General features: G+C 31.3%; 2 protein-coding genes across 5 annotated transcripts in view; both read left to right on the forward strand.

The window, feature by feature from the left end:
• LOC143047950 (protein lin-28 homolog) overlaps positions 1–9,820 on the forward strand; it is a 49,542-nt gene extending 39,722 nt beyond the window's left edge. For all 4 annotated transcript variants that reach the window (XM_076221320.1, XM_076221322.1, XM_076221319.1 and 1 more), the window contains exons 3-4: positions 6,986–7,158; positions 7,925–9,820. In XM_076221320.1, coding sequence (XP_076077435.1) covers positions 6,986–7,158; positions 7,925–8,111 — 360 coding nt within the window. In that variant the 3' untranslated portion in view covers positions 8,112–9,820. The remainder of the gene's footprint in view (positions 1–6,985; positions 7,159–7,924) is intronic.
• Positions 9,821–19,478: 9,658 nt separating this feature from the next.
• LOC143047952 (uncharacterized) overlaps positions 19,479–26,778 on the forward strand; it is a 60,953-nt gene continuing 53,653 nt past the window's right edge. The window contains exon 1 of the mRNA XM_076221325.1: positions 19,479–19,483. The gene's annotated coding sequence lies outside the window, so the exon portion shown is untranslated. The remainder of the gene's footprint in view (positions 19,484–26,778) is intronic.

Genomic DNA, 26,778 nt, shown 5'->3' on the forward strand with positions numbered 1-26,778 from the left:
TTCTTTTTTTTTTTTACAACACTGGGTCTATACCACTGTTAGAGATTTTATTCTCGTAGGTGATCACCAACCTAGAAGTCAGCACTTCTGTGTTGACATGAATTATCATTGAAATGGCTATAATTATAAATTAAATTTAAAAAAAGCTTTCAGTTTTTGAAATACGAAGGCTTTTCTACCTCAGGAATAGATTTCCTAACCTGTATATGGCCAAACGTTTAGGAACTTTGGGTTCCTCATTGCTCTCCACTTTCGTCCTAGTTTTTGTCTTTTTAACTTTTATGATTCAAGCGTCACTTATGAGACTTTTGTGGACGAAATGTGTGTCTTGCGCAAGTACAAAATTATTTTTATTAAAAAGAAATGTGTGTATTGCGCAATAGCAAGAAATCTTCAATTGCACAGTATTGTGCAATAGCAAGTACTTTCAATTGCACAGTATTGCACAATAGCAAGAAATATCTAATTGCACAATATTGCGCAATAGCAAGAAATTTTCAATTGGAGTTATCTTTCTTTGTCCAGAATAGTAGTTGAATCAACTTAAATCATTGTTTTATACAATATACAATGTATATTCACTTTTACTACTTTTACTGATGAATTAAAACAATCTTAACCATTCAGTGATACATGTAACAAGCACTTTTTTTTACATTTTAATATTTTATGATGTATTTAAATGAGTAGTTATTGTTGCAAACTCCATTAGAAATTTGAATTGAGATCAGTTTTGGAATAAGGGAAAGGGGCATGTGAAAAAAAAATGTGTGTGTGTGTGGGGGGGGGGGGGGTCAATTTTTCTCATTTCAGATTTCATAAATAAAAAGAAAATTTCTTCAAACATTTTTTTGAGAGGATTAATATTCAACAGCCTAGTGAATTGCTCAAAGGCAAAAAAAAAAAATTTTAAGTTCATTAGACCACATTCATTCTGTGTCAGAAACCTTTGCTGTGTCAACTATTTAATCACAATCCAAATTTAGAGCTGAATTCAGCTTGAATGTTGTGTCCATACTTGCCCCAACCGTTAAGGGTTCAACCTCTGCGGTCGTATAAAGCTGCGCCCTGCGGAGCATCTGGTTCCTTTTAATACAATATTATAGTTTTTATCCCAATGAATAAATATGCAGACACACTGCAACTGTCATTATGCAAAGAATGCAGATCTTCGCAATCTACTTGTTTGCCCATGTTTGATCTCTTAACAAGACACATATCATACAACATGTACAATATGTAAATTACAAATTAGTGCTGATTCGGTATACATTACCGCATTCTAGAGCATCTTATAAATCTTGTATGACCCATATTATATATTGTACATATTTCAACCTATATATTAACAAGGTAACACGGCTAGTTAAATATGTTAACTCTGAAAAGTTATGAAAGATTACTTGATTTTTACCTTGTTTAGTTGTTTCTGTATTTGTACATTGCATTTACAGACAAGAATGTTTAAATTAGTAAGAAAGTAAACTGACCTTCGTCAAATAAATAAAATTTGCCCTATATGGGTGTCAAATAAATAGTGGATATCACTGTTATCCTGTAGATTGCTTGGTTTTTTTTGGTGACAATACTCAAAACGATTTTCCCATAGTAATTGTAAGGGTAAACATATAAGATATCTCTCAATTGGTCGTGACCGACATTTTAGAGTGTTTGCACCTTTTTAGATTTTTTGTCGATATAAAAGTGCCAATTGCAGGAAAGACACTAGACCTAGGGTTCTAATGGTAAAGTTAATCTTCGTTTTCATATTTTCAACTCTCGCGATCACTGTATTTGTAATAGATATGGGATATAAATCCGTGTCATAGGCTATTTATTTAAACTTGGTGCAGTGTTTCAATTTAACTATAGATTCTCTCAATGTTGAATAACTCTGACAAATACTGAACTCGATGCCCAGCTCTACAAACTGCAAATGTCGTATTACTCATGAAGTAAGCAAAAACTCTTTGGTAAGTCACATAGACGTCATTGTGACTCGTTTAAAAGAGTATACCCGTAGTCATTGTAGTGGGATCAATATCCGGACTGTATAATTTTTGGTAAGGAAATCTTTTGAACAATTGGATCTTTATTTTGCAATATCTTTATTAAGTTGGTTATACGTAGGCAGCATTTCCTACAAAAAAAATAAGAGACTGAATCCCCAGATTAACATAACGATGTGGATGATAGATAGAATGAAGTTGGCATGTAATCTACATAATGGTCATAAATGCGTATCGATTTTGCTGTTTATTGAGGACTTCGTATGGAATGCTCATAGCAAACATTTTAATAGGCAAATAATTAGTTGTCTCTTTTATTTTTTTTTTATTTATCATTTTTTTGTTCATGTGTAACATACGTTCTGTTGTTAAGAAGTATTTTGGTCAGGTATCTTTACAGCCCGGGCACCCGTGTTCATCCCTGGTCTTTGAAGGGGTTCGTGTTGCTCAGTCTTTAGTTTATTTTGTTTAGTTTGTGAATAAATAAACTCTTCATAGATACCAGGAATAAATTTCATATACGCCAGACGCGCGTTTCGTCTACAAAAGACTCATCAGTGACGCTCGAATCCAAAAAAGTTTAAAAGGCCAAATAAAGTACTAAGTTGAAGAGCATTGAGGACCAAAATTCCTGAAAGTTTTGCCAAATACAGCTAAGGTAATCTATGCCTGAGGTAGAAAAGCCTTAATATCTCAAAAAATTCAAAATTTTATAAACAGTTAATTTATAAATATAACATATCAATGATAATTCATGTCAGCACAAACAGTGCTGACTACTGGGCTTGTGATACCCTCGTGGAAATAAATCTCCACCAGCAGTGCCATCGACCCAGTGTTTGTAAATAAACTCATCATAGATACCAGGACTAAATTTTATATATACGCCAAACGCGCGTTTCGTCTACGAAAGACTCAACCACTGTTTGTCTGTTTTTTTTTCATTTCATTGTTAGCCATACGTTGTCAATATAAAAAAAAGAAGATGTGGTATGATTGCCAATGATACAACTATCCACAAGACCAAAGAAAAGACCAAAATGACACAGACATTAACAACTATAGGTCACCGTACGGCCTTCAACAATGAGCTAAACCCATACCGCATAGTTAGCTATAAATGGCCCCGATAAGACAATGTAAAACAATTCAAACGAGAAAACTAACGGCCTTATTTATGTACAAAAATGAACGAAAAACAAATACATGTATGTAACACATAAACAAACGACAACCACTGAATTACAGGCTCCTGACTTGGGACAGGCACATACATAAATAATGTGGCGGGGTTAAACATGTTAGCGGGATCCCAACCCTCCCCCTAACCTGGGACAGTGGTATAACAATACAACATAAGAACGAATTATAAAAATCAGTTGAAAAAGGCTTAACTCATCAGATGGACAAAAATACAAGTGGACGTGGCCCGGTACTTATACATCCCGACACAAAAAGACACAATGAACAGATCTGAGAGTACTCGCAGTTATCTTACAGCTATTTCAAAGCCACTAACAACTAATAAAAAAATCATGCAACTAAGACTAAACTTTCAATCCGTACACATCCAACATCCAATGGATTTAGTGTAAAGACGTCATAAACAGCCAGAGAAAAACATGTCAGTTTATTTTCGACTAATGAGTTTGGGTCTCTCTCTTAGATCTTTTGCCTTTCTTTTAATTAACTAAGACTTACAAAAAAGACGACATTTACTCATACTGAGATTTATTATTTTTTTTTTTTTTTTTTTGCTTTTATAAGGTTTATTCATTTCTAAGCGAGTAAGTTTTAGATTAATTATCGTGGTAGATAATTCAGATGTCTAGCAACAACAGTTGTATTAGAAAAACAATATACTGATTATTTTTGTATATCTTTATCATTGAATTTCCACAATTAATCAAGTGATTACATAAACTTCTGAAAGCTTACAATAAGCTAACTTTAAAAATTTTCTGTATACAAAAAAATCATCAAAGAGACCTGGCTTGTAATTTTGTCCAACAGAAGCGTGATTTAGTTTTCAAAAAACTTACCAGTGACGCACGAATCAAAAAAATAAAACGACTAAACAAGTATGAAGTTGAAAATCATTGAGGACCAACTATATGTATATATTTTAATGTTAACATGTAGTTGATTAACATAGATAATGAAGGTATTATTTAAAGTACAGTTTTGAATTTATGAATTCCTCTTGTTACTACAAATCCAATATGTTACTTATACCAAATGATTATTTAAAAATTTTATTTAATTATTTAGTATTGTTTACAATTTATTTGTCGGTAAAAGGAACTTACTACTAAACTCTTTAGGCATAATGTATATTACAATCATTTTATGTGAATAGAATGCTTCTTTATAAGAACTTTCAACTTAGTCCAAATAAAAATATATGTGTTGTTCCAGTAACCCTACCGTCCCTACTTTTTCGGCTTTGAAATAGCCTACCCTAAAGATTTTATTGTCATTTTTCATTAAGCACTGTTAAAGTCAGAATGTTGCTCCCATAGACTCAATGTAACAAAAAAAAAAAAAAAACACAAAATAAAAAAAAAAAAATTCCTACCTACCTACCCTAACTTTTTTTCAGATGTAACTGGAACCACACATACTTTTTTATTTGGCCTTATCGTTATAAAAATTGAATAGATCTTTCCAGTGATTTAGATTATAACACAATGTTGACTGCTGTACCACAATTTTTGACAGTTTTGCCTATTATGTCTTTTTATTTTGTTTACGCATCGTTGTCATTATTTAAATTTTATGCGGCTATTATACAAGTGAGATGTTTAACTAGCTATAAAACCAGGTTCTGTGTTTGAGCTTTTGGTTTTGCCATTTGAATACTCCTGTGAGTTCATTTTTTGTGATTTTTAAGTCTAACTAAATGCACAAGATGGCAGTTTGATTCGTACAACAAATGTAACTTGATCAAAATATATACAACTAACATTGAGGTGTAATTTTCGTTTTTAATTTTTACGCTACCTATTTATAGGTAATATATCTGTTGATATATTCTTTACTGGTATAATGTTACAAAATACAGTATTATTGATCAATACCAAAACATATTTCTGTCAACATTATTAATACAAATGCCTTGATTTTCAACATGGATTATTGCGATAAAATGAAATATATAAAATTTTAAAAGGAATGAGGACTTTTTTTACTTACATGTTCTGATTTTTCTTTTCTGTCGTATTTTTGGTGTTCACTCAGTTTTTCTATTGGGAAATAAATTGCAAATATACCGAACCACTACACTTTGTGATGAACTTAATTAAAGAACGGACTATGAACATCTTTTTTTAATTTGGTGCCCCGGCTAAGCCATTACAAAGGGTGTTGATTTGACTGAAATGTATTCAACGATTATACAATAGCCTGTAGACACAGAAAACTAAGACGGCAGAAACTTCTGTCAGTATGGATGTATCGATTACTATTTTCTCTTAGAAGATGAAATAATAAATCTCCGAGTCTTTCGGCCACTAAAAATCGATCAGTGATGACACGAATATAAGCATAATTGATGTTGCTGGGTGGTGGTTATTATAAATCTATAATCTCGAATGTAAAATGGAGAATTATATATGACATAAATCTAGCAAAGTAACAGTGAAAAAAATGTGTATTGTTGTTCATGAACAACACAGTGAGTAAAAGTCGAAAATATGATTAAACAATATGACAAGGAATAGTTACACTCCATTATTGCATAATATAATCATTCTGTTAACTTATTTGCAAAAACACACTTATAAAAATATTTTGTGTTTCGAACTTAATGTATATTTTAAATTCTTTTAACGGTAACAACAAGAATTTTTCTCCTTTTATTGAAAATATTTATTTAAATCAATTTTGGGAAAACGTTATTGTAATTTGAAGAAACATAATCAATAAACTACACTTTGAACATTAAGCTGTATCCTAATCGTTTTGAAAAATAACAAGTTTTTGTAGTGAAATTTAACTAAGGCTTTATATGTTAACCTCATTAGGATCAAACACAAATCATATTCCAAACAGACACGCATCTACCGAAATCTATGAATCAGAATTCTGATTTTCTTTTATTAGAACTACAAATGTTGTACTCTAGAACAGAGTAAAGTTAAATGACCGAAAGACCATTTTAAATTATTCTTGTCCTATTGTTTGTTGTCATAAATGAAATTCGCTATCGTCACATGTTGCAAAGAATTACTAGTATCGTCAATGTACATTGTAGACGGTTTGTGTGACGCGAGGTTTGCCTAGGCACAACACAAAACCAGATTAAACCCACCATTTTTTCCTAAAATATCCTGGACCAAGTCAGAAAAATGACACTTGTTATCTTATAGTTCGTTTCTATGTATGTTGCATTGTCGTTTGTCTTTGTTGCACTTTAGTGCCTCTCCTTCTTGTAAAAAAAAAACACCAATCATTTGTAAATGAGATTGTTATGATTAATTGTGGAACTGTATCTCATTATATCAAATGTACAAAAACTTAAGTTCACTAGATGCTTCCTATCGTAAGTTTCTGCTATTCATCATCACTTTTGTTTGATTTTAATGGACTTTAATGGCAGCATTTGTTCACCAAATATTTTTTCTGAAAGGATTGTCCATACGCTTATCATGCAAAGTGATTTTATAATTTTATAGGCTGTTTTTTTTCCTATAACAAAATGTATAATGATCCTACTTTTACCAGTTTTGTTAAACGTAGTAGCTCAACTTTTTCTGTTTTTCCGTTAATGGTTGCTTTATTGTTTATAAAATCCATAATCAGAAGACCTAGTCTAGACCTTATTATAAGTGACCATGTGAGGAATGTAGGTAACATAAATAGATTTTTTTCTGTAGTATTAAATAGATATGTTCATAAAAACGTGTGAGAAAGAAGAATTGTTTGGAAGTAATAAGTCTTATTGATATATAAAATAATGACGTTTTTGATTTCAGAGTGTAATCCATAAGGCCGGATTTAGAAGTTTGGATGATGGCGAAGAAGTGGAATTCGAAGCTAAACCATCTGGTCTTGGTGTGGAAGCTACTTTTGTCGCCGGACCAGGCGGATCGGAGTGCAAAGGAAGTTCACGACGACCCCTTTCACGAAAGAAATTTAAGAAAATAAGGTGTGTAACAATATATTAAAATACATACTTAGAAACATGGACATCTTTTTAATTTTTGTTGACACTTTAACTAGGAAAGACAAAGACGATATGTAATGTTTATAGACTGATAAAAAAAAGCAGAAATATCGATTTCAAGTACAAAGTTTTTCCTTTCAAGTTTCTTTACTCAGATGACCATCAAAACTAAATTTTAAAATCATTTTTTTTCCATTTATGGCATACACATATATAATTAAGTGGCTAGTTTTGTGAACGTCAATAGCAATTATTTTTGTAAACATATATATAGACGAAATACAGCACAACGTTTGTGATTTTAGGAAAAACAAAACCCAGTTTTAATCTACTATTTTCTACATGCATATATGTTTGTACCAAGTCAGGAATGTGACAGTTGTTTTCTTTGTTTGATGTGTTTGAGATTGTGATCTTGCCATTTAATAAGGTACTTTCCGTTTAGAATTTTTCTTGTAGTTGGGTATTTTTGTAAGTTTACTTTTTACAAAACATAGAAACCAAATCATGTAACAAAATACCGAAAAAAGAAATGTAAAAGAAAGTACATAAAAACTGACAAAATTAAAACGTTTTATCAATCAACCAAACATATAAAAACAACTACTAACACGAGTTTTCTAAGTTACAAATTAAATTAATATGATATTGAATATGATGTTTAACAGAATTGTACAACTATAATTATGACTGCTATAAACCTATATATTGTGTCGAACCTTTGACTTATTGATTTCTTTTGAATTAGGTGCTACAATTGTGGAGATTTTGGCAATCACATAGCTTCTAAATGTCCTCATGGGCCTTTACCAAAAAGGTGTCACAGCTGCAAATCAACAGAACATCTCATAGCGGATTGTCCCTTGAGAGATCCATCATTACCGGTACCACACAATGGCGACGGAAATGGGAACGGAAATGGACTTAGTCCGTGAATTCATGTTTGAATCTCTCAACTCGTTGTTAACTTTTTTATTGTTGCAATGTATATTCTATTGAAACGGGTTTTTTTTAACCTCAAATTATTCGAGTGCTAAAAATCAAAATGAATTGAAATATAATTTTTAAAGCATTGAATTGTCTTAATAATTGTCGTGACTTGTTGATATTATTAACTAATGACAACCAACCTACCTCATGAATGTATTTTGATGTTATAGTTAATTGTATAATAGTATAGTAGTTTGGTTGTTTCGTATATATAGACTGTAGATTTACGGGGAATGAACAAATAGTTTTACCACCAAAGAGTTGGTGTTTTTATTTGCAAATATTAAGATGTAGAATTTGTTCTTGTCGTGTAAAGGTTTTATTATAGATCTGCTCTTTTGATCTGTTATAAGATTTTATCAGTTTAGTTTAATTGTTCAGTTTGCTTCGTACAAATACACGATGTCATTTATTTTGGTACTATTTAATGTATTTCCTGTGTAACTATTCCCACAAACATATAGTATACTATTTGTTGGTTTAGATTTCTTTGGTATTGTATTGATTTGTGTCAAAATATGGAGTGCATATAAGCAGACATTACACAATGTATTTTTCTTAAAACAAGGAGAAACACTTTACAAAATATTGCAGAAATGAATTTGTTCCTTCATAGCATTCATAAAGAGTTGTTTTAGTATGCTACACTTTTTCGTACATTTTTTTTTAACAAAAGGACAATAGGATGTATTAGTTTTATTGGATTTAATTATTATTTATAAGGTTCGTATACCTTTTACCCTGATGTAGAAATTAATCTAAGCTTCTATTTAAAGGAAGGAATGCAAATCCGTCAATTACCGATATTTGAAATTCACAAAAAAAAATGTTTTTCATAAAATATAATTGCCTATGATGGATGCAGTTTAAATAATAGGTAATAATAGAAAGACACATAATGCCTATTGTTCTCTGATATTTGACATAAGTACGATTTTTTTAAGATTGTTATGAAGAAACAGAATCAATATTCGAATGGCGAGAAAATATGAAGGGAATAACATTTTAGTAGAAGAAAAACAGTATTTTACTAAATGGCAGCTTGAAGGGGAAACGAAATCTAATGAGGAGATGGAATTATCATTTATTACTACTTGAGGTGAATACATCTTTTAAATTTTATTTATATAACAAAATATTGTTACTGAAAAATATACAAAATAATTCTGGTGCTGAGATACTTGTCATGGGGAAAATGACAAGTGTAAAAACAAAAAAAATAAATCAAATATTTTACGTTTGTGATAAGTGTGTATTTTCATGACAAAAATGTCAAATCATTGAATATTATAATGGGGTTGTCAAGGCAACATTTTAATCATGTGTATTTTATTTCTTAACTACTTAAAATAATATTTTAAATGGTAAAAAAAAAACAGATTAATATAAAAATCAGGGGCGTTCAATATGAGGATACAACTAAAAAAGAAATAATCTTTACTTATATTTTTGGAATTGTGTAACTGTAAAGAAATAATAAAATTTCGGAAATACTAGCATATAATCATAAACGTGAATTATTTCAATATGAAACGTTTAATGTATTAAGCCAAAAAAAAAAACGTGTTTCACTGGATTACAATTTTGCCTTTGCACGTAGACATTCAATATTTTTTTGTATAATTTTAATAAAAATGGCGGGTAATTATATTCATTTTCATTGTCATTCTAAATGCACTGTAAAGAATGGGCGAGTTAAGTTAGTCATCCAGGAGATTTATCAAACAATTCAAAATCAATTATTTTATGTACTTAGGGTATTGTGTTTTGTATAGTTTTTGTATGCGCTTTAATATTTCAATATTTTTATACGACCCCAAAAATTGAAAATTTTTTGGTCGTATATTGGTATCACGTTGGCGTCGTCGTTTTTGTCGTCCGTAGTCGTCGTCGTCGTCGTTTTCGCACTATAACTTTAGTATAAGTGAATAGAAATCTATGAAATTTTAACACAAGGTCTATGACCATAAAAGGAAGGTTGGGATAGATTTTGGAAGTTTTGGTCCCAACAGTTTAGGAATTAAGGGCCAAAAAGGGCCCAAATATGCATTTTATTTGTTTTCGCACTATAACTTTAGTTTAAGTGAATAGAAATCTATGAAATTTTGACACAAGGTTTATGACCACTAAAGGAAGGTTGGGATTGATTTTGGGAGTTTTGGTCCCAACAGTTTAGGAATAAGGGGCCCAAAGGGTCCAAAATTGAACTTTGTGTGATTTCATCAAAAATTGAATAATTGGGGTTCTTTGATATGCCGAATCTAACTATGTATGTATATTCTTAATTTTTGGTCCCGTTTTCAAATTGGTCTACATTAAGGTCCAAAGGGTCCAAAATTAAACTTAGTTTGATTTTAACAAAAATTGAATCTTTGGGGTTCTTTGATATGCTGAATTTAAAAATGTACTTAGATTTTTAATTATTGGCCTAGTTTTCAAGTTGGTCCAAATGGGGGTCCAAAATTAAACTTTGTTTGATTTCATCAAAAATTGAATAAATGGGTTCTTTGATATGCCAAATCTAACTGTGTATGTAGATTCTTAATTTTTGGTCCAGTTTTCAAATTGGTCTACATTAAGGTCCAAAGGGTCCAAAATTAAACTAAGTTTGATTTTAACAAAAATTAAATTCTTGGGCTTATTTGATATGCTTTATCTAAACATGTACTTTGATTTTTGATTATGGGCCCAGTTTTCAAGTTGGTCCAAATCAGGATTCCATATCAAGTATTGTGCAATAGCAAGAAATTTTCAATTGCACAGTATTGCACAATAGCAAGAAATATCTAATTGCACAATATTGTGCAATAGCAATTAATTTTCAATTGGAGTTATCTTTCTTTGTATAGAATAGTAGTTGATAATATATGTTGGAAATTTGCCAGACATGACTATGATGTCATTTTCTTTTTTTATTTGTCAATAACTTTATGTAAATAACTTCATTGGAAATTTGCCAATATAAAATGTTGCTGATGAAGCTTTTTTTTCCTTATCTTATCTAAAATGTTTTTAGATAATGTATGTTGGACATTTGCCAGACATGACTATGATGTCATTTTCTATTTTTATTTGCCAAATTTATGTAAATAACTTCATTGGGAATTTGCCAATATTAAATGTTGCTGATGAAGTTTTTTTTATTGTTTTATACAATAAACAATGTATATTCACTTTTACTACCAACCAATCTTTACCATTCAGTGATAACAAGCACTTTAATTTACATTTTAATATTTTATGATGTATTTAAAAGAGTAGTTATTGTTGCAAACTCCATTAGAAATTTGAATTGATATCAGTTTTGGAAAAAGGGAAACGGGGATGTGAAAAAAAAATTAGGGGGGGGGGGTAAATTTTTCTCATTTCAGATTTCATAAATAGAAAGAAAATTTCTTCAAACATTTTTTTAGGAATTAATATTCAACAGCATAGTGAATTGCTCAAAGGCAAAAAAAATTTTTAAGTTCATTAGACCACATTCATTCTGTGTCAGAAACCTATGCTGTGTCAACTATTTAATTTTAGATTTAAATAAGTTTGAAGAAGAAATCTTTAATTGATATGTAAAATCTTGACATTTGTTTTGTGTAAAAAAACCCATGTAATGTCATAAATTTGATCACAATCCAAATTCAGAGCTGTATCACGCTTGAATGTTTTGTCCATACTTGCCCCAACTGTTCAGGGTTCGACCTCTGCGGTCGTATAAAGCTGCGCCCTGCGGAGCACCTGGTTTTATTATGGACCCAGTTTTCAAGTTGGTCCAAATCGTGGTCCAAAATTAAACTTTGTTTGATTTCAACAAAAATTGAATTCTTGGGTTTTTTTGATATGCTGAATCTAAACATGTACTTAGATTTTTAAATTATGGGCCCAGTTTTCAAGTTGGTCCAAATCGTGGTCCAAAATTAAACTTTGTTTGAATTCAACGAAAATTGAATCCTTGGGGTTCTTTGATATGCTGAATCTGAACATGTATTTAGATTTTTGATTATAGGCCCAGTTTTCAAGTTGGTACAAATTGCGGTCCAAAATAAAACTTTGTTTGATTTCAACAAAAATTGTATATATGGGTTTCTTTGAAATATGCTTAATCTAACCATGTATTTAGATTTTTGATGTTTGGGCCCGGTTATCAGATTGGTCCACATTGAGGTCTAAAGGGTCCAAAATTGAACTTTATTTGATTTAATCAAAAATTGAATTCTTGGGGTTCTTTGATATGCTGAATCTAACCATGTATTTAGATTTTGGATATTGGGCCATAATAGGTAATGTCCAATTTAAAATTAAAAGCTTAAGATTAAGTTCTTATACCACATTCATTATGTGTCAGAAACCTGTGTTGTGTCAACTATTTAATCACAATACAAATTCAGAGCTGTATCAAGCTTGAGTGTTGTGTCCATACTTGCCCCAATGTTCAGGGTTCGAACTCTGCGGTCGTATAAAGCTGCGCCCTGCCGAGCATCTGGTTTATCAATAAAAACCAAATGCACAGGAGTTATTGTTTACACTTATCAACCTGAATACATATATATGTCTTATAAGGCTTTATTGTTTTTTTTATAAATATTTAGATCAAACCGTACAATTTAGAGTTAAGAGAAAAGTAAAGAAAAGATGTTTAAATAGAGTATTGACGACCTCATTCATTATTTTGTTAATTCAAACCATATGTGTTGTTTTACAACTGATCATAATTATTACGATAACAAGAAGGGTGAATAGTCGTTAAATTGTGAATCATTTTGTTTTGAATATGGAATTTCTGCAATTTCTTCATGTTTTGATATAGGAATCTCCAATCCATAACGACATCTTTAAAAAAAATCAACTAGAAGAGAGTATATATTTGTTCATATCACTTTCTTTATGTGTTATTTTTTAGACGGACGAAAAATATTCAATTTTGAAAATTATGCATGTTAGGTAAACCAACAACTTTGTCAAATGTGTTCCAGATTTTAGTGCTAAAACAAATAAAAACAAAAACTGGTCTCGTATGTATCCATTCCAAAGTTACCTTTTTAGTAATATGCCTATATAATCAAATTGTTTTACTAATGCATTTAAATCATTCAAACGTTATTGATAAGAGCACAAATCAAAGAAAATGCCAAAAAGTAATTGAATTTATTTTAATACCGAACAATGTAGCATTTCTGCAAAGAAAAGTTAAAAAACAAATTCTTCCTGATTTTAATGTCAAATATAAAAAAAAACATCATTTTACTGGTTTTGTTGTATAAATTCGACATAAAAGTTGCACGAAATAAGCTGCATTATATATCATTTTTGTAATAAAGTACTCAATAAAAAGTAAGTAGTTTTGAACACGACAAAGATAACATTGGGACATATAAATGTACATAGACGGAATAATTAATATAATAAACCTTTCCAGTATCAATTTACATATTTGAAAATAGCTGAACATACGTATGCATTTTTATTATTTTTAATCAGTTACAGTTTTTGTTCTTTTCTCAGGGAAATTGTGTGTACGTGTATTTACATTGTACGTGTTGTATTAACATTGTGCATGTATTAGCATTGTACGTGTATTTACATTGTACATTTACATTTACATTGTACTTGTTTTTACATTGTACGTGTAAACATTGTCTACAGTTTTCCACTTATTTGTTATGTTTTGTTTACAGTTATACATATGTTTCATTATTGAAACAATGTTCATTTTTTATTTGTTTTGCATTTTTTGTATATTTAAAGGATTTTGCGGCATTATTGCAGGTAATTGTAAATAAATACGTAGTATTTTGTTCAGAAAAAGAGGAATTGTTTCTTTTCTTATTTGTAGCAATTTGTTTTACATATATTTTTTGATACAAAACTAAACTTCATCTAAGGGGCAGCAATCCATGTAATAAGAACAATGAACTTCTACATTGGAAGAGTTAAATCAGAATAGTTTCATGTTTTTATTTATTTGATCTCTTCGGGAATTGAGTTTCGTATTTTCTTCTTAAGTATTAAGATAGCTATACAGTCATTCCCAAAAAATGGGTACAATTCGAATGTAGACACTGTAAAAAAAAAAATCTCAACTGAGCAGAGAGAGAGTGCTGTTTTCTTCTGTGTCTATATCTAGTCTGTCTTTTTTTAAATTTTCACTCACACCATTTAAGTGGTTTTCAAGTTTTGGCATTTTTTCAAAGACAAGGTAGGTATGAACGTATCGGAGGTTAGTGTTGTATAAAGTCACCGTGAACATTGCATCAGAGAGAAACACATAATGTAAACCGTGGCTCATGTGAAATGGCTTATATTTACCACCATAACAAAATGATTTATGCGCATTCTGCTGTATATATTGAAGGCAAATACCAATTTAAAGGTCCGAATTAGAATAGTGTTTAAAAATGTATTCGAATTAGTAGTTTTCACAACTTAATTAGTAATGAATTTAAACAAATAAAATGTAATGTTGTATACTATTCTAGTTTTATAATACAGTTTTACAGGAAAAACCCCATTATATATGCTCTGAATCACTGGTGTGAATGTTTTATGCTTGTAACTCCACACCCTTTCTTTGTTACGGAGGTTAATATCAAACCGGTATTCAAATTATGATACAAAGTAACGCACAACTCTTTAATGCTAGCTTTTCAAAACAAATTATTGACAATAAAACCTAAAAAAACTGTTTTCTATAAAATTCTATGTTTCTTTTAGTCAAATGGACTTGTTAATGTCACAATCTCCGTAACGATTCAACAACTTTCACACAGTAATAGTTTTTTTACCTAAACCGAATAATGTTCACCTTAATTTTATATTACTTGTTACCAAAAAGTGAAAATTATTTACTATATTAGAAAAAGATATAATTGTGCACTGACATTAAAGATAAAATGTGTTATTTTCAAATATATTTTCTTGTAACGGAGGTTATACTTTCTCTGAATAACCATTAAAACATAAAAGAAAACAAAAATATGATAAAATTGTAAAATATTCTTTGCTAATATGATGTTCTACACATGTATCACTAGGTTTGCCAGTTAATATTTCAGACGATATACATCGGCAGATTTCAATTGGGTGTTTTGGCCAGGTCCTCTATTTTCTTTAACTCATTAACTGATATAGTATATGTTTTTATCCGTTTTCCTGATGGGTTAGGAGGATACAAGATAATGCATAAAATGTTGTCCAGTTTGATCCAGATTATGTCATCTTCCTTAGGCCATTTGAAACTCTCGCCATATCGACCAGTCTCTGTCATAAATTTTACTTGAACTTCTTTGTCATTTTCGTCAATATCTACAACTTGTCCAATGTACCATTTTCGTTCGTACATTGCTGCAACCCAAGTATCTTTCGAAAGTTTATCTAGTTCTATCGTGTGTTTGTTCAATTCTTCTTCTTCTTCTTCTACATTTCTACCCTCTACCGTCTCTCCCTCTTCTGAACTTTCTAGAGGTTCTATAACAACTACAACTCCACTCGTGACCGTGTCCTTTACAAGTCGATTGAGTGTGTATCCTTCGCAGGCCGATGTGGAAATATCTACAATACATTTGTTGCAATAGCATGATGTTACTCTTGAGTAAACTTCATTTATTCCATTTCCAATGACATAGTGTATTTTGAATGTTCCTTTGACTGCAATGGGTGTAATTCTTTCGGACAAAAACTTTTCGGAGATATCATAATCCTCCTGGTTATAAAATATGTATTTTACTTTACTCCCAGATTCCCTGGCTCTACGTGCCCATTCCATAAAATCGTCGGCAGACTGAATAGATGTCTTACCTTGCTTAACGGCATTGTCGGCTGCTCTCTTAACACTTGCACCGAGTCCATCGCATGGCCCCTTGCCATGACCGCTTTCAAGATAGTTCCATCGAGCAGGCATCCCAAATTCTTCTTCATGCATTGCGATAAACTGGAAAATAGTTTTGTTCCTGTACTGACTTGTCGGGGAATCGCTAAGATAATGTATTCTTTTCAAATTTGGATTTTCTTCTACTAGGATACCTATCATTTGATTAAGGATCGTATAGACAGCTACAGCATTGTGGGACAATACATCCGAAGCAGCAACATAACTTTGTATTCTGTTGTCTTTACTCGCGGGATAATAAACTACCATAGTATGTAATGAGACTATAGCAGCATTCCAATATGCTGACTGGACTTCTTCAACTGAGACACAACCAAAGTTTTCTGCAAAATCCATCCATATTAATACCTCATTTTCTGGAAGATTTTCTCGAAGTCGTTTTAGCTCACTGTATTGGGTATGGACCCTATCAACATGATCTCTAAATTCTGCAAGATCTTTATCGAATTTGATGCAGAAGTCTGCTTTCGGTAACGTTTCTTCTATTTCTTTAAACCTCATTTTTGTTCCATCAGGAACTCTTTTCCACTGTGTAAACTTGATTGCTGTTGATTCAAGCATGTTTATCTGTTCTAGTATCTCTTCATTTGTAGGGAACTCCTTGATGAGTATATCAGGATTTTTAGAGCACCTCAAGCCTCCATTTTTTAGACCCTTTATTTTCAAAGCCAAATTCTGGTGTTTCGAACAAAGACATGTTTTTCGGTTTGCAAAGTCAGCGAGAATTATATGAGGTGGTCTTAACTTGTAAAATACTGTTCTTGATATATGAATTGTCGGGTTTTCCAGCTTGAACTTTTCGTACAAGTTCATTACATAATCGGACAAAACGTGTTTCTGTTTTGTTTCTTTGTTTGTTGTTTTGGTATCTTTCTTTCCTGGCAATGTAGTGCTGTTATCTTCTCTTTCTAGGAACTCAATAACTTTATGTTTGACCTGTTCAGACATAGGTTTGCCTTTCCTTGCTTTTGACAAAGCACTAACCTTCTTTCTGTTAATACCAAGAGATCTACTCAAGGCTGATGAACACCGGTACTTGGAAATTAGGCCTGACCAGATAGATTTAATGCCTTTCTTTTTTTTCTGTTTAACTGATGACTGTATGCTATGGAGCACTGTGTTAGAAAGTAGTAGTTTTTTTCTTACTTGTGCTGCTCTTTTCCTATCTAGTTTCAATGAATTGACTTCTGTTCTAGTTTTGGATCTAGGGGTCATTTCATTGACAGAAATGCCCGCCTCACTATCCATACTGGAAATGTCTGCGTCCTCCGCATCTGTAGATGTCAACATCATTGAAGGTTTCTTTTTATTCAAACGCTCAATTCTCTTCTGTAACCTTTTATTCTTTCTTTCTAGTTCTATATTCTTATCTGACAGTTCACTATTCTTTTTATAGGCTGTTCTTAATGATCTTCGGTATGTTTTTCTCACTTGCTTTCCCTTTTTCACGTTGGTGATTGGCAACTTGACTATCAGTGTGGACGAGGTGGAAGGTCCTGCAACTTCGATTGTTTCATTTTGTACTCGTTTGACTTTCTTGTAATGTCGTTTTGACTTTTTACACAGTTCTTCTCTCCTTTTCTTTAAAGCATCAGGGGTGAGTAAATGCGATGGAATATATGCATCTCTTTTTCTTTGAGCTTCTTTCTTGAGATATGCAACTGGTTTTTTGGCTTTTTGTTTCTCTCTATATCGTCTCTGTCTTTCTGCATTACTAAATGGCATTTTTCTGAAGAAAAGAAATAATGCATTGATAATAATTGTAATGTTAACATTGATATAAAAAAGAATGGATAAAACATTGTATTGATAAACACGCATGCGCAAGCAAGCAAAAGAACACGCACACAATCCATCCAACACTCACATACATACTATTATGCATATATACTCGACCATGAAGTTTTTTAGTCAACTAATTTTCATTTCGAAAATTTCTATCCTCCGTAACGACATTTAAAACCTCCATAACGGACAATTCCATGTCTTACCAACATCAAACACATAAATGAATGTAAATATTGGAATTAAATGACTATCAAGACAACAGAATTAAATATTTTTCTTAGTACATCCTTATCGAAGAACAGTAAAGTCCTATTAGAGAAAAAAACATTTTTTCCTTAAATTTCTATCCTCCGTAACGTAAACCAATGATATCGTCTATGAATAACGCCCCTTTTTTTATCTTTACTAGTGGTAATTGATGGACTGACTTGGTATCTATAACAATGTACAAGAACTTTAATTGTAATGTTCGTGTTTGCATGTTTGAAAAAAAAAAATATTTGCATAACCTCCGTTACATTGATGAGTTTTAAATAATCTCGATAATTTTTCCTATACACCGCTGTTAATGTTGTGATTGTCGTCGTATTTACACAAGTTGTGTTGTAGACTATTTTATATCCCTGAAAATGGCTGCTATAACTTTTATTATACGTTTTAATGTTGCTTAAATAATAGGGGGAAAATAAGTTAACCTACCTTTCTCAAAACAATAAAAATATTCTCAATATTTGTATTTTGTTCGTCTGTATCATATATGATAAAAGCTGTCTGCTACAAAAATGACTTCCGGCGGTGTCAGCAGCCGCTGATACTGATAAAAACGTCCGACACCAAAACTGTTAAAACTGCGTCACGGAGGTTATATAAACGGAGGTTAGTTTTATTTACATTATTTTGAAAAATTGTAACAAAACTGTTGAGTTGCTTTCTCAAAACTGACAAATGAGAAGCTTTATGAGTGCTTTCAGTGAAACAATCATCGTTTGAGTTGTCATTGTTTAGAACGTTCCAGAATTCGCGTTACGTAGGTTAGATTCTTATATGTACCAATCGAAAAAAAGAGAAAAAGAAGATTTTTTTTCAATTTTTATTTCATTGCATCAAAGGTTAAAGCCAGAATTTTAAAATTTGACGTATCAACATTGCTTAAAGTCATATTAGACATGTTTTCCAATCGTATAAATATGTTCTGGTGATTCCTGAAGATACGTTACGGTAGGTTATACGTTTATCGGCGACATTGGTTTATTGTGTGAAACAAAGTGTATATAAATACTTTTGATTCTAAAATATTTTTGTGGTTGAAAAAATATATAAAGTGAGATAAAAAGTGTAAGTCTTTAAATGATTTAGATGGAATAAGGTATTTTAATTCACACCGATATTTGGAGTTTTTCTTGGCGACATGCATATTTGGTGTGATTTCCGTCTTATGAATGTTAAAATCACACAAATATATTTACGATTAACACCAAAAAAGGATATGATTTTATTTTATTATACATTTTAATCACTAAGAACACGAAAAATATTATCAGTGACATATATTTAGGTTGCAATTTCTGGGTATATGCCGGCGACACTGTAATTTTGTAATTGTACCCATTTTTTGGGAATGACTGTATATTGATCTTAATGTAATTACAAGTTAACCAATCTGTTTATTGAGCGCAATTCCAAAGAATGTGTATTAGATCAAAACATTTTACCAAAATATATTTAGAACAATTCCAAAGCTTTGATGTTTGTTGTAGAAAAAATATTTAAATAAACTTACATATGTAAATATTACAACTTATTACTGTTCAAAGTGGCACTCATTCTGATATCTTATTTTGGAGCAATTAGTTTAAAAAGCCATACATACTTATATGCTTTGATAGCTTCAGCATTTTCTTTCTGTAAATTGGTATCCATTCGCCAAATTTCCATAGTTTAAAATGTATCTGGAGGAAAAACTTTTAAAGTCCAGTTGAATTTTTTGTCTTTTCAAACAGTCATAACGTAGTAAAAGAGGAGCGAAAGATACTAGAGGGACATTCAAACGCATAGGTCGATAATAAACAGACAACGCCATAGCATCATCACTACTCCTTTAAATGCTCACCCTTATGAGTTATGTCGATCATAAAGTGATGATTGACTCCCAAATTAAATGAGCAATGATGTATTTTCCTGAATGCTTCAGGTGTTACGGCCAGAAATCGCCTTTAATTGTAGCCAACAAAAGACACAAATCAATAATAAAATTTAACAATATTTATTATACAAAAGTTTACAAGAAGTATTACACAAATATTACTGTCAACTTAACTGTCAAAAATATGAGTCCAATCTTTTATCTTTATCTGTATCCAGTTATCTTTCGGAATCCAATCTGAATATTACGGTCACAATCCAGTATGATGTTGTTTGTAGAATAAAAGTGTCAATCCAAATGCTATGAATATTAATGTCTATCGATGTCTAAGTCCAAGTCCAAGAGTGAGTGTTTAACTTTAGTGTCTGTATATATATAGTTGTCATGGAAGTTTCTAGAACAGTCTATAATGGAACATCCTAGAAAGTTACAATAGAAGTTTCTAGTAAAATGTAGAAGTTTATATAACGCATCTTTTATTAGGATCATTCTGGAACGTTCCAATCATTCTGTAATTGTTCCAGTGATTTCCAAACTGCACAGTTCTAAGATTATTCTGTAAACAACTATCAGGCCACACAACACAAATCAGGCCAACATAAATAAATACAATAATTACAATATCATAACACAGGTTCCATACCAGAACACAATACAAAAACAATTGTGTACATTACACGAATTAATATATGGAGATGAGTGGTATATAAGTCAATGACACAAAAAAACACTGCAGCAAAACCAATATAATTACTGTAACAGATGACAATTCTTAACATGATTTTATAAAACAGTATTAAAGAGTATTTAATTGTCATTTAAAGCTAGCTTAACGTACATTTAAAAAGAAGTCAATCTTAAATCATGCAGCAACGTCAGCAATTGAGCAGAGTATAAAGATCTTGGCCAATGATGAGCGTTGGTATCCTCACAAAATTACAGGAAAAAACACTAGGTAGAACTAAGTAAAAAATAATTAGTCTCCACTTTATCTATAGCATGAAGAGAAACTTATTTCCATAATGAAAACGTACAAAAACATATTGCAGTACACGGAACATATTGGTATGGCAATCACAAATGTGTTTGTCGAATGTTTGGTTAAAATATGGGTGAGACGAGGATGAAGTCTCAACCCAAAATTTATAAGGCAGAAGAAATGTTTTGTAACGGCATTTTAGAATATAATTGATTTAGGGGTGAACATTACCACAATACCTGTTGTAGAGATGTTTCAACAATTCATAATTTGGTTGGTGGGCCTTACTCCCCATGAACACGAACACAAACTATTGTGCATGAGAAAGGTAGAATCATACATTTCTGATATATATGGTTCCTGATGGGAATAATACAGTTTTTGATATATATTTAACCATTTACGATATGAAAAATGAATGAATTGATCCACAATGTAAAACTATGGTGTGTATACTATAAACCTCTTGTCATAACAACTAAGAATGATATCAAACGAATCATACGAGATAAAGGATCGTTATCACCAGGGTCAAACTCTTAGATTCAAGGACAAGCAAAAATGTATGTGGTATTGATGACTCTGATGCTTCAGTACTTGCATGAAAAATCGGATTGTGTGCTACTATGGAAATTATTTGAAATTAAGAAATGTGTCTCCCTCATGCAAAGCTCTGATTCCTTGCACGGCTTTGGCTATACTTTTTTGTCCTTTTTGGTTTATAGCCCATCCCTTTTTTTATAAGCTTTGGATTTTTAAATATGCTGGCATCGAGCATCACTGAATAGACATTGATTGTTGAAATGTGCATCTGGTGCAATTTTTTTTTATACCGTTTATGTTATTGAGATGACGTAAAAACAAATTATTTGACAGTGTAAGTCAATTTCCAGAGATTACCTTCAATGGAACGCGTCATTAAAGCCAAATGATACACTGGATTCATTACTATTCGTGGGGTACCACTTTTCGTGGATTTCATGGGTATAAGGTGAAATACCAATTTAAATGCTGAAGAGCGAATTTTCTTTAGGCTTGTATGCAGTCTTTTTAACAGCAGTGAGATCAAATATCCACGAAAATTGATCATGAAAATAAATGAATATACATGTACAATAGGCAAGTTGGGTCCTTGGTGTACACAAGGTTGTTTTAGAACAAAAACTAGAAGAAGTAAATTACAATTGAAACATTCTGTTCCCTTTCGTCTAATTGGAGACAGAATTAGTTAAAAAAGGAAAGTCACTAATAAAATGGCAAAATCAAAAGCTTAAACACACCAAACGAATGGATAACAACTATCATATTCCTGACTTGGTAAAGACATGTTCTTATGTAGAAAATGGCGGATTAAACCTAATTTTATAGCTAGCGAAACATTTCACTTGTATGACAGTCGCATAAAATTCCTTTACATTGACAACGACGTGTGAACAAAACAAACAGGTAAAAAAGGTCAAAATAGGGGTACAACAGTCAACATTGTCTTATAATAATCTTAATCACTAACAAAACAAAACTATCTAAAAGTGAACTTTAATAACTATGCAAGATATCTGTTCTGTTTTTCTTTTTCACAAAGTGTGTATGAATTCTGCTATATTTTAGTATAAACACAAAATAGGACAGTCGAGAGTGCAAAATTAATATCAGGAGAATACGTATAGCGTTTTAAAATCCCTATTTATCAAACTCAAACACATGTGTTGTTATTTTAGCGACATCAAACTGAGACATATCGGGAAAAAGTGTTTTTTTCGACTTTCAAACGTTTTTTTTTTTTTTTTGGTGTTTAAACTGATTTAACTTGAAAACGGGTGAAAGGATCCATCTTTTTTTTTATTTGATTGTTCCTTATAGTCATAACTCTCAGCAAAGATGAAGACATAATCTTTCAATCAGTTTAATTGAAGTCTGGAGCTAGCATGTGAGTAACTGTTAATAGTCCGTTGTATAATTTATGTATTATTATCATTTTGCTTAGTTTCCTTCGTTATCTAGTCTGACATTGGATTCGGAATTCTTTTTAACTGAGTGTTACTGTGCGTATAGTTGTGCGTTTGTGTATTTTACATTGGCTACAGATAAAGTGGAGGGTTGAGATCTCACTTAATATGTTGAAACCTTTTCTTCAAATTTTAGTTCAATTGCATGTTTTGGAGTTCAGTATGTCACTGAACTAATACACATTTTTGTTTAGGGACCTGCTGAAGCCTGCTGCTAGGTTCGGGATTTTCTCGCTGTGTTGACACATTAGTGGCCTTTTGTTGTTTTCTGCTCTTTGGTCGGATTGTGGTCTCTTTGACAACGTATCATATCTTGTCTTAAACTGCCTATCATGGTTTAAAATAATTATTAACAAATAAACTGCAAGGTAAATTAAAAAGTGATAAGTCCATAAAGCTGACAATATAAAAAAAAATCATACGCTCGACTGCATCAACCAACATTTGTTTTTCAACTGCAATATTCCTGACTTGGCAGAAGCATTTCCGAGAAGAAAAAAAAAGAGTTTAGATTGGTTATTCAGCTTGCAAAACCTACCTGGTCAATACGTGCTTGACGATTATTTAACGTTTAGAGGAAAGATACACGCATATTTAGAACGGAAAGGTTTTGTCATCATAATGATGCTTGTCCATAATGGTTATTCATACTTTCAGCAACCATTAGAATAAAACGAGAGAGAATTACAGCTGACCTAAACCATCTTTTGAAATAAAAAGAATAATCAAAGTTGAACGTTTAAATGATATTGGACAATCGCAATTTAAATCTTTAGATCACCTTGATCTCCATTTTGTTTATATCAGTAACGCCGTGTTAAATTTACAAAGCATTGATTGAATGATTCACAAGTTATTGCACGAAAACTGTTGACAGTCGACAGCCAGGCCGACCCCTTCACTCCCCGCTGTCCCTCTGGTACTTCACCATTAAATAGCCATATTTTGTTTTTTGAAAACCCGGTTCAAAATCAACTATTTATGAGAGAATTCAGCAATATGTATGGAAACGTATAGAACATGACTTATTTTAATTATCTGTACTTTCAAAGTTGTCAATAAATAATATTCTATATCATAAGTTCCATTAAAAAAAAATAATAAAACTTTCAAAATAGGTGAAATGCATTATACATTTACATGTATATGATATGATTGAACAAAAATGTCAAGACGAAATGCAATTGTATGTCAATTATTGTTTTCAAGCAGAACATCAGTTATGGCGTACATGAAAGTCTTGATGGGGGCTTCAACCATTTAAAAGATCCAAGTAAGGCATGTTTATTTCAAACCAGAAACTACCTAAAAGAACGGGTATTGTGTTACCTTTGAACATGTTTCTGATTATTGCAAAGTTCACTCAAAGTAATGACGATGTCGATATTGAAGAATGAAATGTTTTAAAACTAAATATAAATATTTAAAAAATCACTTTTTCGATGCTGCTTAAATATTCATAGACACCTAGTTGCTTAAATTTCAATTCTGCTATGTTATGATTATAAAAAATATAAATAACTTTAACAAAACTAAACAGATGTCGAGCACAAGCCCTATGATATATTTTTTTCATAAATGATAAAAATTTGCATATAGACGAAAAGAAGACAATTACTCAGTATAAACGATATGTCAGAAAGAAATATGCATTCTCTTAAGAGGGGCGTATTTCAGTAAATTTTTCTTTGAAAAAAATCATTACTGTCAAGAAAGTTTTAACAGTGGACGCGTGTCAACATAAATTCTTTCAAGTCATTATTTATGATTGAGAAGTTCCTTGTAATTACCGATGGACACTGCAGAAGACAACTGGTCAAGAGACAGATGTGCATCGTCTGCTTGATCCTTGCATCTAATTAGACCTCTGCCCAGACAAAACAAACAGGAAGCCATAATTGCTGCACTGTTGATGACCCGGACACGCATCTGTCTCCTTTGTCCAGTGGTCAGTTTTTGATTATACATGCCACATAAAACTTTTTTGAATTCAGGCATATACAATTTAATGGGTTCTTTTTATAGTCTTTTGCATATGAAAACTGAATCGGTTTCGAAACTATCGTATACGAGAGATGCTTATAACTTGTTTTATGGTTTCTTAAAAGACCTAAAAGTGTTCATGCTTTGCGAAGGTATTTAAAAAATCAATATGTTTTACTAAACACAAATTCTGACGAATTTATTACACCTGATCTTTGAACATCAATTATATTAACAATTTCATTACTGAACGCTTTCGTATGACCTTCCAATTTAAGAAGAAAGTAGTTAGTGACCTGGAAAACTAAATGAACAAACAGAACAGTTTCATTATAATAACAATTACATTTCAAGTCACGCAAACATTCTCAGGCTAATTTGAGACTAGTCTTGCTAAGTGTATGAAAATGTCCGATGGATACAATATCGTTCAGTTGGTTAAAGTTAGAAACTTGTAAACATTTTTGCATACTAGGATTATAATCATTATTTTTACTTAGTAATCTTGAACAACATATTAGTTATAAACTGAAGGTAATCGATGCTATAGTAAATTCCGTATGCAGATATATATTTTCTTAAATAACGAATTTCCGCGAATGCTGTTTAGAGAAATGATTTTTTTTTTTATCATCAACTTTTTTTTTTAAATCAAACAGGGACACAACTACAATTCTACCCTTATGTTCAAATTTATTATATTGTCTTCAGTGGCTAAATTCAGCAAACATTTGATATCACCGTTCATTCGACTGACTGTGCATTAGACTACTGAAAAAATAAGATTAGTCTCTTATGTACCGGTGTATATCATAAAATTAACGACCAAAAGAGGCTCTAATTAAAAGAACGTACGATACAGTTACAGGGCAGGTAATGAACCAATTGCCTTCTTTTGTTAAATTAGATAAATAAAAAACAAAAACATTTCCGTGTTTTTCTAAAATCATGAAACATAAAAGTTTGGTGAAATAAATTATTTCCAAAGAATGATTACACAAATTTGGCCCATACTTATCTAAAGGAGCATTTATAAATGATTTTCCCCAAACCCGTTTGTGTTTATCTTTAGAAAAAAAGTAAGTACATGTATGTCTGTCGAAGGGATAAAAATGTCCAAGAAACCGATAATTTGAGCAAATGTCTTAAAATTTCTACCCAATTTATCCATCAAATTAGCAAATCAAGGTACAGTTTTGTATAACATATTTAAATAGACTAAGTCAAAACTAACTTGTAAGCAAATTTCCGTTAAAAAAATCGCATAACGCTTGATCAAGAATTGCACATAGTGTTACCTTAATCTTAAGGTAAGAAAGATAACTCTTGACAAAATAAGGACAACATTGACAAATGTTTGGTTATCTTTCTTTATTTAAGATATTTCTTTTTCGCCAATTTGAATAAATATATCATATATATTTAGTAATTAAAATGTATGAATGCATGCAACTACATTATATACCGACACACACTGACTTGACAAAACCTGATGCATAGGAGTATTCATCATCTCAAAGGCACAATTTAGGCCACGTAATAGAAATGCCTTTATTTAGGTAACAACTAATCATATCGAAGGTTGAAAATAATATTCGAAACAGTATGATTTTTCTACCCTTAAATGTAGATTGTCTTTGTCTTATATGACATGACTTTGGGGTTTTTTTGTTTGTTTTTAAAACTCTTTTGTTTGTATTTAATGCGAAACGTCTCCTTTTATTCATTTATTGATATCGTTTTTGGTTATTTTTGTCGTTGGAGTGCTGTCACTTTAACATATACACAGTAGTTAGATATTGACTTTTCTTTTATGTGTATGGTGTTGAATGTT

The sequence above is a fragment of the Mytilus galloprovincialis genome, chromosome 10 (genome assembly GCF_965363235.1).
Source record: "Mytilus galloprovincialis chromosome 10, xbMytGall1.hap1.1, whole genome shotgun sequence".
Taxonomy (NCBI): domain Eukaryota; kingdom Metazoa; phylum Mollusca; class Bivalvia; order Mytilida; family Mytilidae; genus Mytilus; species Mytilus galloprovincialis.